Below are 19,361 nucleotides of genomic sequence, written 5' to 3'. Positions count from 1 at the left end.
ATCGGAGGCCCCCAAAGTTAAGTAATTCAAAAGATCCACCCATAAGTCATACCTTACGGGTGCACCTTACAGTGAATCTTTGGGAGGCAAACAACGTGGCTCTAACGTTATCGACAGTAATCCCTTAACATTTGCGAAATGTTTCCAACCCTTGCAAAGATGAGAAGATGAGGCTTGCTCAAGAGTTCAAAACACTCGGGCGCCTGGGTGGCTCAGTTGGTTAAGCGACTGCTTTCGGCTCAGGTCATGATCCTGGAGTCCCTGGATCGAGTCCTGCGTCGGGCTCCCTGCTCGGCAGGGAGTCTGCTTTGTCCTCTCACCCTATCCCCTCTTATGTGTTCTCTCTCTCTCATTCTCTCTCTCTCAAATAAATAAATAAAATCTTTAAAAAAAAAAAAAAAAAAGAGTTCAAAACACTCAAGTGGTAGAGGCTGGACTCGAACCCAGTTCTTCTGACAACAAATCTCTTGACATGACCACACTGTATGGGAGCAAGAGCAGCCCAGCCGTACTCACCATCCGTATCCGCTCATCTTCAAGATTCCTGAGGACAGTGGCAAACTCCTGCAAAGACCTTGCTGGAAAAGAGAAAGTACCATGAAAGGGACAGAGAAATGGGCCTTTGGGAGCCTTTCCAGGTACAGCTATTATGTTATGGACTGAAATCCCTTGACACATGCAGAATCCTAAAGTCAATTGCTTCCCAAGACTCCCCTTATCTTTTAATCATTAACCATCCAGGATGACCCCCGAATGCAGGTTAATTTCACCTGGCACTCTAGCTGGGAAAGGATTTCCTTCAATGACTTGCCTGTTCCTGAGACTACCCAGGACTGATGAGGTGCTGGCCAGCTTCCAGACCATAGGCTGAAAAGGGCAGAGTTCTGCTTGGGAGTTGAAGGATTTCCTGCCCAGGATTTGACCTCCTCAACCGTGGCTGTGGGACTGCGTCAGAAATCAACCTTTCCTCTGGTATCACAACTACACCAATATAGCTCGCAACAGAAGCCACATCAAGCCACTTATTAATATAATGCAGCCTGCAGCATGGTGGTCAGACACGGAGAGTCCCCACTAGAATTATTCCCAAAGGCAAAAGGCAGTAAGTCCAGTAGCCCTGAGGATATTCAGGACATACATGTAATGTTGGGGAGCTCCAGGAGTTAACTACAGTGATGCATTTTCATTGCTCTCAGCTATCTCCCAGCTGCCTTCCCTCACCCCCAGATCCTGGCACTCTGTGTAACAACAGGGATTCAATAAGCATTTGACAACTTTTTCAATCCTTGCTCACCCCTGGAGCTAACCAAGATGCCCAATGTATGAAGAGTCAAGGGCAATGACTAGACCCTGCCAGACACAGGTGTCTTGACACTGCAAATCCTCTGTGCTCAGCATTGCCTACAAGAGACAGAAGGTAATAGTGAAAAGAAAAGCAGCACAGCAATCAACAGTAACCCCACCCTCAGCCTCTGGTTAAGGAAAGGCAGAGGGGAGCTGGACACCAAGCTCTTCTGTCCATCTGAAGGCAGCCGCAGCAACGTAGCTCCAGCTGACAACTGCCAGGCCTGAATGTGGGGCCAGCTGATCAGATCCTCTGATTTTCAAAGAGATGGAAAACCAGAACTTTACACAAATTCAATTTATATGTTAACTCAATTTTAAAAAATGAGTGCCAAAGAAAACATGGTGGTTGTATTCTGATTTCAGCCCACAAACTATCATTTGCAACCTGTAATTCTTCCCTCATCTACCTGTCTTCTGTTCTTGCTCTCAGTTCTGTAGTACCTGGGCAAAGAAAAGTCACAAAAACAGCCAGAAGCAAAACCTTACAGGAGGCTGGAGAGAAGAACTCCACTGCAAACCTTCAAGCTGCCTCCTACAGGCCCAAGGGTGACAGAGGCAGTCTCAGAACTCTGAGGAAAAGCCCAGAATAGCCCCTCACTTCACTCTGCCCCATCCACTGTTGGTGTGGACTTAATTTATGACACTTAGATACTTCCTATCACAGGAAAAAGGCTCAGCAAGGACACTGACAGTTATGATAAACAGTGACTCATCAGACACACGGTTAAGACTTACCTATACACATTTCATCATCTGTTTCTGCATCTCCTATGCACTGAAATTTAAATTCATTTAAGGAATCGGCAAATTTCCTCTTCGCCAAAGACAAATCTAGCAAGAAAAAGAGTAAAAAATATGAATTACTGACGTAAATTGATTTTCATATTTGCTGAACGTTTTAGTCCTACTAATGTAGAAGCTAGATTTGTTCCTGAGGCTATTTCAAACACAACATAAATTCAAAATACTGAACAGCTGTTTCTAACCTGAAATTCTGACTCACTTGAAAAATTACTATTTCTGTTTCTTTGCTTTAACCATTTCGGTCCCAGTTCTAATTCCTTAAGCCACACAGTGAGTCCTGTCATGTACGTTTGTCACAGGTGGGAATCCAGGAGAAAGCGTGGGTCAGAGCAGATCTCAGTATCCATAACCCTGTGGGTCAGCCCTGCCACGGACCGCCCACGTAATCAGCCCTGCCCGGTACCTCCCATGTGGTCCGGCATTAGGTAGGGAGCGGGAAGAAAAGGTATGGAAGTGCCCCATTCCCACGACACAGGAGCTCCCGGATTCTTTATTCTAACTCAAGCACACGTGAGGCCGAGTTCTCACAACCCTCTCAGTTTCCCTCATGAGGAGAGTGACCAGCCAGCTTGACAAATTTCTGTCTGAACCATTTCCCTGGGTCATCGCGTTCCCGCTGCCACAAGAACAAAGCCCTGGCAATGTTCTGAGTTGGGGTAAAAACACACCCCACGTATGTTATCTATAAAGAAAGCTTTTGGAAACCCTTGTCAAATTTAAAAAATAAGCTTTCATCTAAGGCAGTATTAAAAGCGAATGATCCCTCCTGAACCCTCAGCTTCTGTTAAGGGTATAAAACTACCCAGGTACCTTTAAGTGGCCTGACAGACACAGCTGCTCAGTACAAATGTGCTTAACTTAATTCCATGTGCAGCCTTCCTGCAGATTAGGCTAATCATTCAAATTACCCTCATAGATGTTTCCCTTATTGAAGGGGAAATGGTATTATGTCCAAATTCCCAGAGGAGGGAAATAGGAGGCATAACTGGCAACCTGCACTGGCTTTAATGAGATAGGGGGAGGAGGTTGGGAGGATTCTGGCTTCACAGATCAACATAATCTAATGGAACAAAAGCATCCATGGTCTTCTGCTCTTCTCTTTTTTAGTTCCCAGATCTGTTCCTTAAAGTGAGGGGTCATGTTTTTTTTTCCACCTTTTGGTTTTATTTGTTTCCTCTCTGTGTACCTGGCAGTACATCCTGCTCAGTGCATGCTGAATAATGTATGTGTGGAGGGGTGTGTACAAGTTCAACCACTGGCGTGCAGTTCGCCGATCCCAGAGCTTATTCCAAGCAGCAGCTGCCGTGGAAGAGCCCAGCTAAGCAGTCCTTCTGCTCTCAGGTCTGGGGCTCAGGGTTACCACACAGACAGCAGGGGCTCCTGCTCAGAGACCACCCTCCTACAGGCTCAGATGACATGAATCCCAAGATAGCATGGCTTATGCAAGGCCCTCTGCTCTACACCAAAAGAGGAAGACACTTGAAGTGGAGAAGAAGAACCCAGGAGCCACCAGCCAATAGTCTCTGGTCTCTCCCTGGTTCAGTCACTTTAATGCAATGGTCCTTGGCAAAAAGTCCAAAGATGCTGGCAAAGGAATCAGCCGTCTCCTAAAACTGGCCGACCCACGCTGAGGATCTCCCTAAGAATACAAATCACTCCCTGGCAAGTCAATAAAGAAACTGATTCATCTCAAGGTCAGAACACTGTGGGGAGGAAAGACAGCAGGCCACAGGCAGGATAAGATAAAGGAAGAATCACCTTTCAGAGTGGAAGACAAAGTTCCCAAGAAGGCCAAAGAGTATCAGGTATAGAATGAGGGCACGGCTGTGCTCAGTCTCATTGTAGTCAGAATGTCTTCTGATCAGAACTCACAAAGAAAGGCTTGAGCCAAGAGTAAGACTAGAGTTGCTTCTCTATCCACCTAACAATCCTCTATGCCTCCCCCCTTGGCAAGAAAGACTCGAGCTGGACAAGCATCTCCACACAGTGGAAGAAAGGTGAAACATAAGGCAGGCTTGGGAAACCTCCCAACACGCACCCGAGAAGCTGTGCTGCCAGGAGCAGCTCTCAGTGAGGATCCAGGAGTGGCTAATAATGCACAACGGGGCCTTTGTGGGGCCTTTTCATAGGAGGACCCATTTAACCTGGAGCAGGGCCTATTAGCTTATGACCAGAAAGTAACCTTATTTCGTTGTCGAAAGGGACACCCCACCACAACACAAACCTGAGAAGCCATGTGGGCCCCACAAAGCTGATAAGGAAGCCTCTCCCCTTGACAAAAGAATTAGGTAGTGAGTACTGGAGTCTATGCTGGGTTGTAGGCCAGTGAGCATAGCTAGACAGACTAAAAATCCCAATTATTGGAATCTGAAAAGAAATTCACCATGGGCTTGAATGGCTCATGCCTGAGAGAGAAATATTGGTAAAGGTGTAGGGGGACACTGGGTATTTTGCTTGTTCAGCATCCACTCCCCAGTCTTTGGATCAGCAGCTCAAGCTTGCTTTGTTTTATTTTTTTTTTTTTAAGATTTTATTTATTTATTTATCAGAGAGACAGCACAAGCAGGGGGAGAGGCAGGGAGAGGGAGAAGCAGGCTCCCCGCTGAGCAAGGAGCCCAATGTGGGACTCAATCCCAGGACCCCGGGATCACGACCTAAGCCAAAGGCAGACACTTAACTGACTGAGCCACCCAGGTATCCCTCAAGCTTGCTTTGAAGAACCTCCCCCTTTATACCTGCCTTGCATGGGGTCCTGGTTGTAGGCTGATCAGCCCCTTCCCAGCCCCTTGCCCTCACCCCAACCTCACCTGGCTCCTGTGTTCAAATTTCAGCTCCACCATTTCCTAGAAGTGTAAGTAACCTAGGTTAGGCCTAACTTCTTGGTCACCTCGCCTGACATAAGTTGTCAGCCCCACCTAACCCATTAGATTGTCAGGAGACCCAGGGAGATACACTACACAAGCACTCCGTACACTGTAAGCTTCAGTTCTAGGCAAGGCTGGGCTATTCTTCCCTAACGTGTGAATCCTGCAATGATGGTAAGCAGGACTACCTGTGTTGAGAACTCAGCTGAGTTAGAGGAGTGACATAAGAGCACACAGCTCAAACGTGGGGATCTAGGACGCTATCAGCTCTTGGGACCCAAGATCCTTGTAGCATGTGGATACACCATGATGCCTCACCCTGTTAAGATAAAACCCTCTCTGTTACTTGGGACAATGGAGAAGACACCCTTTAAAAAGATCACCTAAAACACAGATTCTTGTCTACTTCAACCCAAAACGACTGGTAGAATCTTATGGAGGCGGTCAACTCTGCCATGCAGCTACAGGGGGATCTCTTTCTGGAGCTTTCACTGTGATGCAACAGGAATCTAACATGCACACACCAGTAAGAGGAGTGGAGAAAGCAGAGAGGCTGGTACCAGCACTGAGTGCATGCCAAGCTTCATGACACCCTGCTCATATAACCCCACTGTTTCATGTTCAGTGCAAGATACACCAAGGCGCCAAAGGTCAATGATATTTACTGTGCAGAAACATCTGTTGCTAGAAAGGCAGAATGCCGGCCAGGACAGACAGGAGTCGTAACTGGCAGCTTCTGGGGAGGAAAAGTATTTGCCTTACAGAATTAAGTCTCTTCTGGGTGAGGAGACCAGGCAGCTAAGGGACACAGAAGCAGCTAGAAGTCTGGGTCTTGAGGGACCGCTCTCAAAGGTGTCTGCGACTAGGGGAACAAAGGGAAGTGCCCTTCTCTTCCTGCAGATGCCATGCTCTTGCTTCCCCGGATACTCATCTGCACAGAGTGTTAAGAGAATTTAACCTAAGTACCAATTCTTTTTTCAGTAAAAGAAGGTTGATACTTTTTTTTTTTAAGTTAGGATCTACCTTCAGTTACACAAGCTTTACCTCGGTACCACAAGTCAAACCATTCCCATTTTCTCCTTGGGGAAAATTTAACATCCATGTGCACACACAAACACACCATGATGAAGGACTTGAGGTAACCTTACCATTACATTTATTTCAGTGCATCTATTACCTTTCTTTGACCTCTAAAGTTGCCAGAACTGTATATAACTATCCATAAAATTTTCTACTCCTTGGTCACATCTCCCTGGATTTAGAAACTGATTACAGTTATTGAAGCCCAACTGCTAAGGAAAGTATTTTCGACAAGAATGGCCTGTTGGCCCACAGTGAGGGCTGAGAGGTGGACATGAGTCCCCAAGACTGCAGCTTTGCCACAACTCCCATTCTCAGGTACACTTACCACTCTCTAAACCAAACTCTCTCTCCTCTCCTACCCTCTCAAAAAAGGGCCAACCAAGGACCTCTTCCTGCATCCCCAGTTTGGCAAAGAGCGCCACCATTTGTCTTGCCACATAAGTCAAAGTCACACACCAAAGTTGCCCCTGGTAGCACAGTGTCCTTCCCAAGTGTGTCTGTTTTGCCTCCTAAGTATCTCAGTTCTATTCACTCTTCCCCATCACCATCAGCAACTCCTAATGCTTGGGGACAGGCATTTCCCAATCTGCGTGTGGCATTTTAAACTTAGTGCCACTGCTTAACTGTAAGAAAAGCAAGTGATGTTCCTTTGTTTGTTCTACAGCCTTAAACCCTGCACTTCAGGAGCAGAAAGATACAGTTTCAGATCCTACACAAAATACCCCCATAGCATTCATCTAGTTTCTGCGATGCAGTCTTACCTGTGGCCACTAGGTGGCGATGGACTGTACCAGAGAAAGGGTGCTAATAAACCAAGGAGAAATGACAAAGTCAGCCTCAAATATAGTGCTGGGCACAGATCATGTCCTACTGATGAAGACACCCAGCCGAGAAGGGAAATACCCAGTGGGCACTCAATCAGCAATGCAGGGAGAGTCCCTGGCATCCACGGGGGAAGAAATGCCCTAATACATTCAGAGGACCCTTGTTCATCTTACCGGTTCAAGCCTGAAATGGAGGGGAAGGGCTGGAGGGATGAAGTCACCACCAGCATGTCTCTTACATTCTTTCAAATCTGGCTGGAACAGACTCAGAAAACCGCTCATGTCACCAGAGGATGATATGCCCACCAGTCATATCAACCACCACATCATGTGCATTCTGATTATACATCCGTGTGCTTTTCCAGAGGCCATTTCCCTAAAATTCTATTTCCTAAATGAGGCCACAGTCAACACAGACTCTGGAGAATTTGTTTTTCCAACCAGAGCACTAAGGCTAATGAAATTTTCAGAGTTGATTTTTAAAATGAAATTCAATAGAAGAAAGGGGCTTCACCCTTTTCCAGATAAGGTTTCTAATTTTATCTATACAGAAACATCCTTCAAGAATAATATGGGAGACCCAAACTCGTCTTTGTCTACATCAAAATAAGTGTAAATATATGATGCATTCGTTTATAGGGTACTTACTATGTAATATGTACCTACTAAGTACTTTAACTCATTTTGTACTCACAATCATCCTACGAGTAGGAATTATTATTTCCATTTTGCAGATGGGGAAACAGATTCAGAGATTAAATAACATGCCATGGTCACATAGCTAATGAATGGTAGTATAAGAAACCTGGTCCCTCTGACTCCAAAACTCTCAACTACTACACTCTACGGCCTAACCTTCTCAAATATTTGAGACTCTTCTATCAATGTACTCAAAGAAATAAAAGAATGATACAGATACATTTCATATCCTTTAGGAGAATGTAATTCAGAAGGACCTCATCTGTGTACAGTAAGTCCTCCCTTACCTGTGGTTTCAGTTGCCTGCCATGCCCCTCAGTCTATAAGCAGATGACTCTCCTGACTTAATGTCAGAAGGTCAGTAGTAACCTAATGCTATGTCACAATGCCTACGTCATTCACTTCATGTCACCTCGTCACGTAGGCATTTTATCATCTCACATCATCACAAGAAGGGTGAGTACAATAAGGTATTTTGAGAGACATTCCACATTCATGTAACTTTCATCACAGTCTATTGTTTTAACTGTTCTACTGTATTTGTAATTATTGTTGTTAATATCTCACTGTGCCTAATTTATAAATCAAACTTTATCATTGGTATATATGTGTATATACCTAGTACAGGGCTATAATCTAAGTACAGGGGGAAAAAAACATAGTCTATACAGGTTTCAGTGCTATCTGTGGTTTCAAGGCATCCACTGGGGGACCTTGGAACATATCCCTTGCGGATACGGGGAGGAGAAGGACTACTGTATATGAACTTACAAACTAAGGTAAAACAGGCTAGAGCAATCAAAGTAGGAAAAAAAAATTCAGAAGTGCAAGCAGGGTATTATTCCAGTTAGGGCCAATGGCGGAATCGTCCCAGAAAAAAAAGAATAGGGAGTAGCATTTGAAAAGAGCCTTAAAAGTTCAGTAGTTCAGGGGCGCCTGGGTGGCTCAGTCGTTAAGCGTCTGCCTTCGGCTCAGGTCATGATCCCAGGGTCCTGAGATCGAGCCCCGCATCAGGCTCCCTGCTCCGCGGGAAGCCTGCTTCTCCCTCTCCCACTCCCCCTGCTTGTGTTCCCTCTCTCACTGTGTCTCTCCCTGTCAAGTAAATAAATAAAATCTTTAAAAAAAAAAAAAAAAGTTCAGTAGTTCAGTATAATTTGAATTTGTAGAAATGAGAGGAGGTGCAGGGCAGGGTAAACAGGCATGGGAAGGTATTCTAGAAGTAGCAACAAGAAGCAAAGAGATGCAAAAGCAGAGGACCCAAGGTCAAACAGCAGGCAGTTGCTTGATGGAAAGAAGGTAAGATTAGGAAAAGGGGTTAGAATCATGGGAGGACTGGAATGCCAAGCTAAGGAATTTAGACTTCATCCCTAAAGAAATGGTAACCATATTTTTATAAAGAAGACAGATAAGATCAACTTAAAGATTAATTATGACTTTTACTAAGGAGCTGGCCCAGAACTTCATTTTAGGACTTCTACTCTGACTTCCCATCCTGCTTCACTGCCAAAAACATACAACCACAGTCAAAGGGCTTTCTCCTTGTGGGATGACCAGATGGCAGAGGACACCTCTCAACCTTGACACTGGGTACAAAGACCACAGGTCAGCCAGAGATAATGAGAAAATGAGGGATTCAGAGAACCTCTGCTCCCTACTGAAAACTCCAAGTTCACATCTGGATTATGAGGGCTCAGTAGTACCCCCACTACAGACAGGTAATAATATACAAAGATATATACTAAGACAATTGTATATCCAAAGTGCTACATTAGCTGTTCTTCTTAAGAACACGGGGAGTTTAAGTCCTAGGATGTGATCTTTTATGAAGAAATTCCAGACTAGCTTATTGTCACATAATAGGTACTCAAAAAACATTTGCTCATCAAGGACCAATATGTTAAATGATTAAGTCAGCATCAGACCTATAATGAAAACTCAAGCCCAAAAGAGCCCAGGCCTAAATGTGCATTGCTCAGTCCTGATACAAAGCAGAGAGCAAGGACACAGAGAACTGAGGGACTGGATTCAGAACAATTACATTTGCATAAAGCTCCAAGACCTTCTAAGACAGTGGGTCAGTACAAGAAAAACTCCCTCGAGGGAAACAATGGTGATTTGCTTGGTTAAAACAAAGAACCCCATTTTAAGAGGGACTGATCAAGTGAAAGAGCAAAAAAGAAAGGGTATTTCCATGCAGTTCAAGTGTAAACATCACACACACACACACACACACACATTTAGTCTAGGTCAATTCAGAAGAGTATGAAGTGTGTGGACTCACAAACATGGGTTCAAACCCTGGATCTGCCAATTACCAGCTCTACGACTGGGCAAATGGCTCAACCTTTCCAAGAGTCTCTGTCACGATGAAGGTAACAAGTACCTCACAGGCTTGTTGTAGGAATTAAAAAGGAAGAAAAAACAATGTGAGCAGAACACAGGGTTCCCTAGATGCTGGTTTTCTTTCCTTCCCACAGGCACAGGCTGAACACAGGTTGGAGACAAGAGAATCAACAAAATGAGAATCATAATTAGCTTTAAGAATTAAGGAATTTCTGTCTCATCAATTCACCTAACTTACCAAGTACAGGTATCCCGTTTTTCTGAAGTTCAACCTACACCACTTCACTTTAACAAAGTATGTCCCTTAGTACCTATTTTCACTAACCAAAAGAAATCCAAAAAGGATTTTTCCGTTCACGTGGAAAGGGAAAACAGCGTTCAGTGTTCGTGGTGCAGTGAGCTGTGCGTGGAGCACCTAGAGCGGCCATAGCTTTGAACTGCGTCTGTGAGCATGTGTGTTTTATCTCAATTTATTTTGTGCATCCGTTAACAAGACATGTCCTAAACTACCCGAAAAGCCTGAGAGAAGTTATTTTGGGGCTCCAGGGATGGTTGAAAATTTTTCCACGTAAATTAATAGTAATTGCTTCTTCACTGTATCCCATTCTAGCTTAGGAAAGGTTTCACTGGAACACTCTACTTGTGGATAGTGCGGTAAACCTGTAGCCTCCTTCTAATGAACTAGCTACTGAAAATACATTTGAGTCCTTAAAGGTTTTCCTCAGATGCTTAGAAAACTCTAACATACCTACAGAATTAAAATTTCTTTTTACCCCTTGCAGGTGAAAGGAAAAGCAAAAACCCTGGACAAAATAACAGTATTTTTTATCTGAACAGTAACTCAAAGTAGTGTGCATGTCTTCTGGCAAAGTTTATTGGCCTAAGTATGCCTCTTATATGAACTGAGGCTAAGAATGATATCATGAAATCCTTCTCGTCCACTGAGTGGGGAAGGAGGCCAGCCCCAAGTAAAAAAGAATCAGAATGCTAACAAGACATCCAAGATAAAGGGGCTTGACAGGATGCACAGACCTGAAGTGCCTAACTTCCTGAGAAGGTGGTATATGTGTTTCACTCCTCAAATAGGCACACTTAAGAAAAGGGGGGAAATCGGGGCGCCTGGGTGGCTCAGTTGGTTAAGCGACTGCCTTCGGCTCAGGTCATGATCCTGGAGTCCCGGGATCGAGTCCCGCATCAGGCTCCCTGCTCGGCAGGGAGTCTGCTTCTCGCTCTTACCCTCCCCACTCTCATGCTCTCTCTGTCTCATTCTCTCTCTCAAATAAATAAATAAAATCTTTAAAAAAAAGGGGGGGGGAAGGGTTAAGAAGAGATCACAGGAGTCAGAGCAAAGGGTCTGCAGTAAGATCAAGTCACACTAGAACTTAAAGACCAGAGGGTCTAGATGGGGCAGAGCTAGAACTCAGGCAGAGAATGGTGAGCTTCCTCTAGCTCGACACCACTCCACTACTATTATGCTCAACATAGAAGAGAGGAACAGTATGAGGGAGGGGCAGTTGATCCTGGCTTGGGCCTCAAGACTTAGCTTCTGCTTCTACAATGTCTGACCACCTTAGAGCAGTGCTTCTCAAACTTTAACATGCACCCCAAACCAGGTCACCTTGTTAAAATGCTGATTCCGATTCAGTAGGCCTGGGAGTATGCATTTCGAACAAGTTTCCAGGTGATACCAATGTTGCTAGTCCAGGCATCACACTCTCCAAGTCAAGGTATGGGATTCCCAACAGAGACCCTGAGAGTCAAGATCACAGTGTTTTTCTCCTTGCAAGCCCAGCACCTAGAGCACACAGGACCTCAGTATATATTCGAAGAATGGACTCCTTGAAAGGACTTCAACTGTTGCACAAAAAACAGAATGGAAGCTAGAGTAAGAATCAGAAACAGGCTGCATCCTTGCTCACCCAGGAACAACACCTATTTTCACCTGGGGAAAGTGAACCTGGGGAAAGTAAATTAATACCTTAGACTTAGAGAACTATTTGAAAACCAGAAGGATGGTCAGTGATCTTTAAGGTCCCTTCTGGCTCTAAAATTCCACCCAAAGTATTTTTTCTGTGCATTTTAAAAAATTATATTAATGGTCAGGGTATACACTGGCAATTCCTACAGTGAGGCACACCTCTGTCATTCTCAGATAGCAGTTTCCAAAAATCCAACTGAGAGAACACAGACTCTGTTAGTCTCAGCAAATAACCATGGCAACTAATAGCCCCAAATAAAATGATGTCTTCACAATAATGTGCTGGCTCAATTAGATTAAGAGGGTGACGTGTACCATCTCAAAATTTATGGTTGTAAACTTAGAGCAAAAGCCAGACTTTCTTGGAAGAGATTTTTAAGAAAAAAAAAAGGGGGGGTTATGGGTGCCTTGCCAATAAAATGAAGAAGGGACAGGGAGCCAGAAAAACGGAGATGAGAAACTGGAACAGAACTGCCCTGCCTATCCAGATCCATGCAGACAAGGCCCAGGCACCCACATGGGAATCCCACCACTTCTACCAGGGAGTTATCACACAACTGCATTTTGTCCTCCTTCTGTGCCTTTCTTCATGCACATAATAAAAGGAAAATGAATACTGCTACCTCAGAAAAGACTTGAGGGATTTACCAAAGGGACCATGAAGCTCTTAAGTGAAAAAGGGGATAACTGCAAAGGAGTCTATCCAGGTTGATAATGGATTTCCAAGCCAAATTCTCCACAGGTCATCCAGGATGCAGATGTTCATGGTCCAAGGTCTTGAGATTAAAGCTGGAATTGTGAAGCAAAAACCCAACATCTGTAAGATCTAGAACTCCGGCCTTACCACACCCCCCGGTTTGCCTCTTTCAGCATCTGTGCAATCACAGTCACTCTGAACACATTCAGGCAAGCAAGAATCTCATGTGCAAAGCAGGAAATGGGAAGCCAAGGCCCATCAGCTCCCTATAATCCCTGATCCTTTTCTAACAAAGGACAGGACAGGACAGGAAAGGAAAGGGAAAAAAGCAAACCAAAAACCCAGCCCAAAGAATCCGGGCTTAAATTGCATTCAAATGTAAACAACAATTTCTGTTAACAAGAAAGTCCCAAAGAGCAGAACCTTGAGATAATGCACAAAATCAGATCCACCTCCAGCTGCTCTCCTCAACAGCTAAGATGAATGTGAGCATAGTCAAAGCAAGACAAGGCACTGTGAGTAAAGAGAGGCCTTCCACCAGCCAATCAAGCCTAAAATAATGAGGAAGCACTAGAATAATGAGTAAACTCAAAATCCCCCCTCAGCCATCTATAAGGTCTCTGTACTTATTTCCACCTGTATGAACTCAGGTGGGAGGGGTGGGAGGGGAGGGTGCCTCCAGGGAGTTCTGTGAGTAAAGAGATGATGCTCAGTAGTGCTTAGCACCCGGCCTGCAGCAAGCACTCAAAAAAACAATAGATATTAATAGTATTCAGTATTACCCAAGAACATAATAACTAATATGTCAGGGTGATTTATTACTGTATAAAAATCAGAGGACAGCCACTTGGCCTCCTACCACCCACCTTTACACCCCCCTACCTTGCTGACCTCTGACCATTATTATGATCTAAATAGAATCTATCTAATGCTCAGGCACAGCTCAAACATCCCCACTAATACCACAGGAAGCAGGGCAGCCGCTCCTCAGCATCAGAATAAGTTCCATTTAAAAAGGCAAAACTGCCTGTCTCCCCATGGATTAAATTAACATTTCCTGAAGAAAAAAAAAAAAAGCACATAATGTTTCTGAACAGAGCCACACCTAATAACATCCTCAGAGATTAGTTTCACTTTCTTTTATCCCCTGTTCAATGCGCCACTTCCCCGCTGCACCTAAGGGAGGCTGTACTGCTCCTGGGACCAGGCAGGGGGGTAAAGTGGGCAACACCACCCTCCACACACTTCCCAAGGAAAGCCCTGGTTCCCTGCCATGTTGCTTCCTTAGCAGCTCTGCCCCAGTCAGATAACAAATCGTGCTTCAGCTAGTTCCACACCATCACAGGATTTGACAGGCCAGCTTAATGTTTCTCCAAATACGCTGAACATCAACTGTGAAAGACCTGCCTTGGGAGTATATCCCAGCCACTGCCATTAAAATTCCAGGGCTGGGGCCCAGGAATCTGGGCTCGCAGGTGATTCTTATGCAGGCTGAAGTGAGAGAACCGCCACCATCTAAGCCCTCCGAACATCTAGTACCATGTAACAATAATGGAACTTCTCCTGATTACAAAGGTAGAGCTGCAAGGAACAAGCCAGAACTTCTAGTTCCTGACAACAGGTTTACAAATGTTCCCAAAGCAGGCAATTGATGCTTGTAGAGGAAGAAATCTAAGTGACAGTAGAGGTGGGAGGAGGGAACACTGTAATTCTATTTAAAAGGCACAAATTCTGAATCCTTAGCCTTTTTCCAAAAGTGTTCTTAATCATGTCTCTTATTCCAAAGCCCACACGAGCACCCAGGAAGGAGGCTCTGTTTAGGGCCTGATTTGTACAGACCCTGCTTATGGAACCAGGAGCTGATGAATGGCCCTGGTGCTGCCTGCCTAGAAAGCCATCCGGAAACCATGCTTCCCAAAGAAGTGACAGCCGCCTGCAGCGCCTGAGAAGCCAAGCACTCTTGGACCGCAGGCCTGGGCTAGGGCTGCCAATAAGGATCTGCCCTGTTAATCTCTGGCTGAGCATGCGAAAAGTAAACCTGACACAGACTCAAGTGAATCCAGGATTCAGGCTGCCAGGCAGCTGAGAGAAAGGACTATCACTCTGTGGACATGCAACCCATGCAGTCCCTCTGGAACCCACACTGAGAAGGGCCACTTGGCTTAATGCTATCCTGCCACCATCCTGACATTTAAAATTGTATCTCTAAACTTGTGTTTTGTAAGTGAAGTCTGATGGGATAAGCAGAGCAGAGATCTCCTACATGGGTGACAGGCGTGTCCACCAGGGCCGCCTGTAGCCCCAGGTACATATGGTGTTTGCAATGCCCAATAGCCCAGAACTCTGGTGGACCTACGATGTATGAAAGTTGAGCTAGACCAAAACCAAGTACAAGGTAAGCATGTCACGTCTGTAAGTGAGTGAGCAGGAATGCTGACAGCCCTGAGAGGCCACGTTTTCCTTCCAAATCAAAACTTAGCAAATGCAAAAAGAAGGCATTCTAAGAAACATGAATGACCAAGGGACCGTGCCATAGCCTTTCTTACTCATGTTATTTCCCTGGTTAAGTCAACCACTCAATGCTGAGCATAAAGACACAACATGGGGAAAGATTAAGCAACCCACAGACCCTTGCCCCTTCGGGTCCTTCCTTACTCATCAGTAAGACAAAGGTAAAGAACGTTCGTAAAATGTTTGAATTTGAAGACATGAAACAAAAACAGCTGAACTAGGGTGTCCTAGGGTGTTTTTTCACAGAAATAGAACAAGCTATCTTAAAATCTGTTTGGAACTACAAGACCCCAAACAGCCAAAGTAATCTTGAGAAAGAAAAAAGCTGATGGCATTCTGCTCCAATCGCAAACTACAATACAAAGCTATAGTAATGAAAACAGTATGGTACTGGCATTAAAACAGATGCAGAGATCAATGGAACAGAAGACAGAGCCCAGAAATAGACCCACATATAGATGGTAGATCAATTTATGACAAAGGAACCAAGAATATACAATGGAGAAAAAAAAAACAGTCTATAAAAAATGGTGTTGGGAAGGGGTGCCTGGGTGGCTCAGTCATTAAGCGTCTGTCCTCAGCTCAGGTCATGATCCCGGGGTCCTGGGATCGAGCCCCATGTCGGGCTCCCTGCTCGGCGGGAAGCCTGCTTCTCCCTCTCCCACTCCCCCCTGCTTGTGTTCCCTCTCTCTCTGTCTCTCTCTCTGTCAAATAAATAAATCAAAATCTTTAAAAATAATTTAAAAAAAATGGTGTTGGGAAAACTGAACAGCCACATGAATGAAAGAATGAAACTGGACCAGTATCTCACACTACACACAAAAATCAACTCAAAATGGATTTAAGACTTGAAAAGAAGACCTGAAACCATAAAACTCCTACAAGGGAATCTCCTTGACATCAGTCTTGGTGATGATTTTCTGGATTTGACATGAAAAGCAAAGGCAACAAAAGTAAAAATAAACAAGGGGGACTACATCAAACTAAAAGGTTCCTGTACAGCAAAGGAATCCATTAAAAAAATGAGAAGGCAACCCAATGAATGGAACAAACTATTTGCAAATCCTATATAAGGGGCTAATACCCAAAGACTCATGCAAAAGCAAAAAAAAAAAAAAAAAAAAAAAAAAAAAAAAAAAAAAATAGGCTGAGGGATCTGAATGGACATTTTTCCAATGACCTACAGAAGGCCAGTGGGTACATGCAAAGGTGCTCAACATCACCCATCACCAGGAAATTAAAACAAATGTTGGCAAGGATGTGGAAAAAGAGAGAACCCTGTGCACTGTCAGTGGGAATGTAAACAGATACAACCACTATGGAAAACACTGTAGAAGTGCTTTAAAAAAATAAAAATAGAACTACCCAAGGATCCAGCAAGTCCACTTCAGAGTATCTCTCTGAAGAAGAAGAAGAAGAAAAAAAAAAAAAAAAACCCACTAATTTGAAAAGATACATATATCCCTATGTTCACTACAGCTTTGTTTACAATAGCCAAGACAGGAAAAAAACCTAAGTGTCTATCCATGGATGAATGAATAACGAAAACAGAAAACGTGGTGTGTGTGTGTGTGTGTGTGTGTGTACACATATACACAGCAAATATATCTATATATTTGTATATATCTATATATGGTGGAATATTACTCACCCATAAAAAATAATGAAATCCTGCCATTTGTGACAACATGGATCAACCCTGAGGGCATTATGTTAAGTAAAATAATCAGAGAGAGAAAAACAACGTAAGTCTCACTTATGCATGGAATCTAAAACAAAACAAAACAAAAACAAAAGCAACAACAACACAAGGTCATAGTACAGAAGAGATTGGTGATGGCCAGAGGCAGGGGTAGGAGTGGGCAAAATGGGTGAAGGTGGTCAAAAGGTACAAATTTCACATTATAAAATAAATAACAGGATGTGAAGTACAGCACGGTGACTACATTTATAATAATACTGTACTGCATACTTGAAAGCTGCTAAGAGAATAGATCTTGTAAGTTGTCACCACAAGGAAAAAAATTTAACTGTGTATGGTGACAGATGTTAACTAGACTTACTGTGGTGATCATTTCACAATACAAATATCAAATCATTATGGTATACATCTGAAACTGATGTTATGTCAATTATACCTCAAAAAAAAAAAGATCTACGAACACACACACACACACAGTTGAGTTAGCTTGTGCAGTGCTTCCAATGTTCTAATAAGAACAAAATTAATATGCATCTGAGCTTCAGAATATGAATTATGTAATTTCAGTGATTCCACATGCAAGTCAGCTGATCTTATATTTACATGTAAAATTGGCACTGCACAATAAAGACAAACAGTAAAATGCATACTAATAGTGTAAACTTTTATTTTTAAGTTATTTTTATTTTTATTTTTAAGTAATCTCTATACGCAATACAGGGCTCAAACTCACAAGTCCAAGATCAAGAGTTATATGCTCCACTGACAGAGCCAGTCAGGCACCCCAAATTTTTTTTAATAGCAAATAAAAACACCGTAAGTCAACAGAGATACCATCAAAGAAAGGCTTTATATTGTAATACCTTTAACAGTCCAGGTTTGTGCTCTATGAATAAGGGCCCATAGGTAAGTAGCTAGTCCTGGACACAGAAACACCTGGGATTCCTTTTCCACCTCCATTAACTTTCTCATTTCCTCCAACTGCTACCTTGAGGAAGACCTCCATTCCTGCGGCATAGCCAAACCCAGGCCAGCACCTCTGGTCTGGACTCCTAACTGGCCTTCCCACTTCCTCCTGGACCCCCTCCAGACTGTTTTTCACTCAGCTGACCAGGATGGCCTTTCCAAAAAGCAGATGTGATCTTGTCACTGCCCCTTCCACACCCTCTCCAACTGTAACTCTTCCTTTTCATTTCAAAATCTGCCCAAGGCCTACAAACATGTCTCACCTGTACAGCCTGCTGGCCTTGCCTACCCTCACTACTCCAGCCCCACCAGCACACTCAGATGCTCTAACGAGCAGGAACCATGCTAGCCTCGAAGCCTGGCACAATGTGCTCCCTCTGCCCAGGAAGGAATCCTGTACCCTCGAGCACTCATCAGACTGGAGCGCTCCCCCAAACCTCTCCACCCTTCAGATTCCACTTGAAGGGTCACTTCCTGTGGGAAGTGGCCTTCTCTCATCCTCCACCCACTCCCAATGGTAAACGCCCACCGCTCCCTAGAATTTCCCTTCCCATCCCTTTACACGATAGCTAATTTCCTTTAATTCTGGTAACTGTTTAATGTGTACTACCTGATGAGATTATAAACACAAGGCAAGCAGTACCAACATCTGTTTTGTTCAGAAAAGGACAGTATTCGTAGTTCTAGCATGTAGTATTCCCCAAACCAATAAATGCATACAAACAGGCAGCTGACTCTTCTTCTTAAGAGTTCGGTCAGGAGAATGACAAACCCTGCAATTCCCTTTTTACTCAAAGAGAAAGCTGAAAGCTGGGTCACAGAAATGAAGACCCAACAGCCATCCCATTATTTACGCCATTACAGACACAAAATGAAACAACCGGAACCACATTTCCTAGGCTTAGCCTTGCAAGCCACAAAACACACATTCCCCACCGTCTTCCTCACCCAACAATGTGCCTATGTTCTCAAGGTACTGCTAGTTCTATTTTAAAATCACTTTGCCTATAGGCAAATGATAGGCAAAGAATTTACATTTGTACCTCTAGACAGCCTATCTAGAATCTTAAATAATCTGATGACAAATTGTGCCAATTAGTATCATGTAAATGCAGAAGCCATCCTTTCTAATACATCAGGTATCACTAGAAGGAAAACACACAAACACACACACACACACACACACACACACAACACTATCTTTTGGAGGAAATGTTTCTCAAGTTGGCTTTTGAAGTTCACCTGAATCACATCACTCCAGATTTACTATATCAGAAATTCTGGGAATCAAATGTGGAAATTGATTTGGAAATCAAACCTGGAAATCACAGTAAGTTTAAAAACCACTGTTATAAGAAGACAGTGTTGAGTAATTTGTTTAACTATGAGGGAACTGGAAGAAGTGAATGACACTGAACCTGAGAAAGCAGACAAACAAGAAAGAAAAGGAAAGCGAGGTCCTGTAGACCCGGAAAGTCCCTGGCAACACGCCTGCAAGAAAGCGGCAGGAAACTGTTCCCAGAGGAGAGAAGGACCATGGAAA

At 43.9% G+C, this 19,361-nt stretch overlaps 1 protein-coding gene across 5 annotated transcripts in view; it reads right to left on the bottom strand.

Annotated features, from left to right (window-relative positions):
- Window positions 1–19,361, bottom strand: part of ARHGAP26 (Rho GTPase activating protein 26) — a 431,503-nt gene that overhangs the window by 326,090 nt on the left and 86,052 nt on the right. For all 5 annotated transcript variants that reach the window (XM_035014358.1, XM_035014359.1, XM_035014361.1 and 2 more), the window contains exons 2-3: window positions 2,083–2,178; window positions 517–578 (exon numbers count right to left, since the gene is read on the bottom strand). In XM_035014358.1, coding sequence (XP_034870249.1) covers window positions 517–578; window positions 2,083–2,178 — 158 coding nt within the window. The remainder of the gene's footprint in view (window positions 1–516; window positions 579–2,082; window positions 2,179–19,361) is intronic.

Source organism: Mirounga leonina, unplaced genomic scaffold (assembly GCF_011800145.1).
Source record: "Mirounga leonina isolate KUSES-001 unplaced genomic scaffold, KU_Mleo_1.0 Mir_168, whole genome shotgun sequence".
NCBI lineage: Eukaryota > Metazoa > Chordata > Mammalia > Carnivora > Phocidae > Mirounga > Mirounga leonina.
The sequence above is the reverse complement of the archived record's forward strand: the minus strand, read 5'-3'. Positions and strand labels throughout refer to the sequence as shown.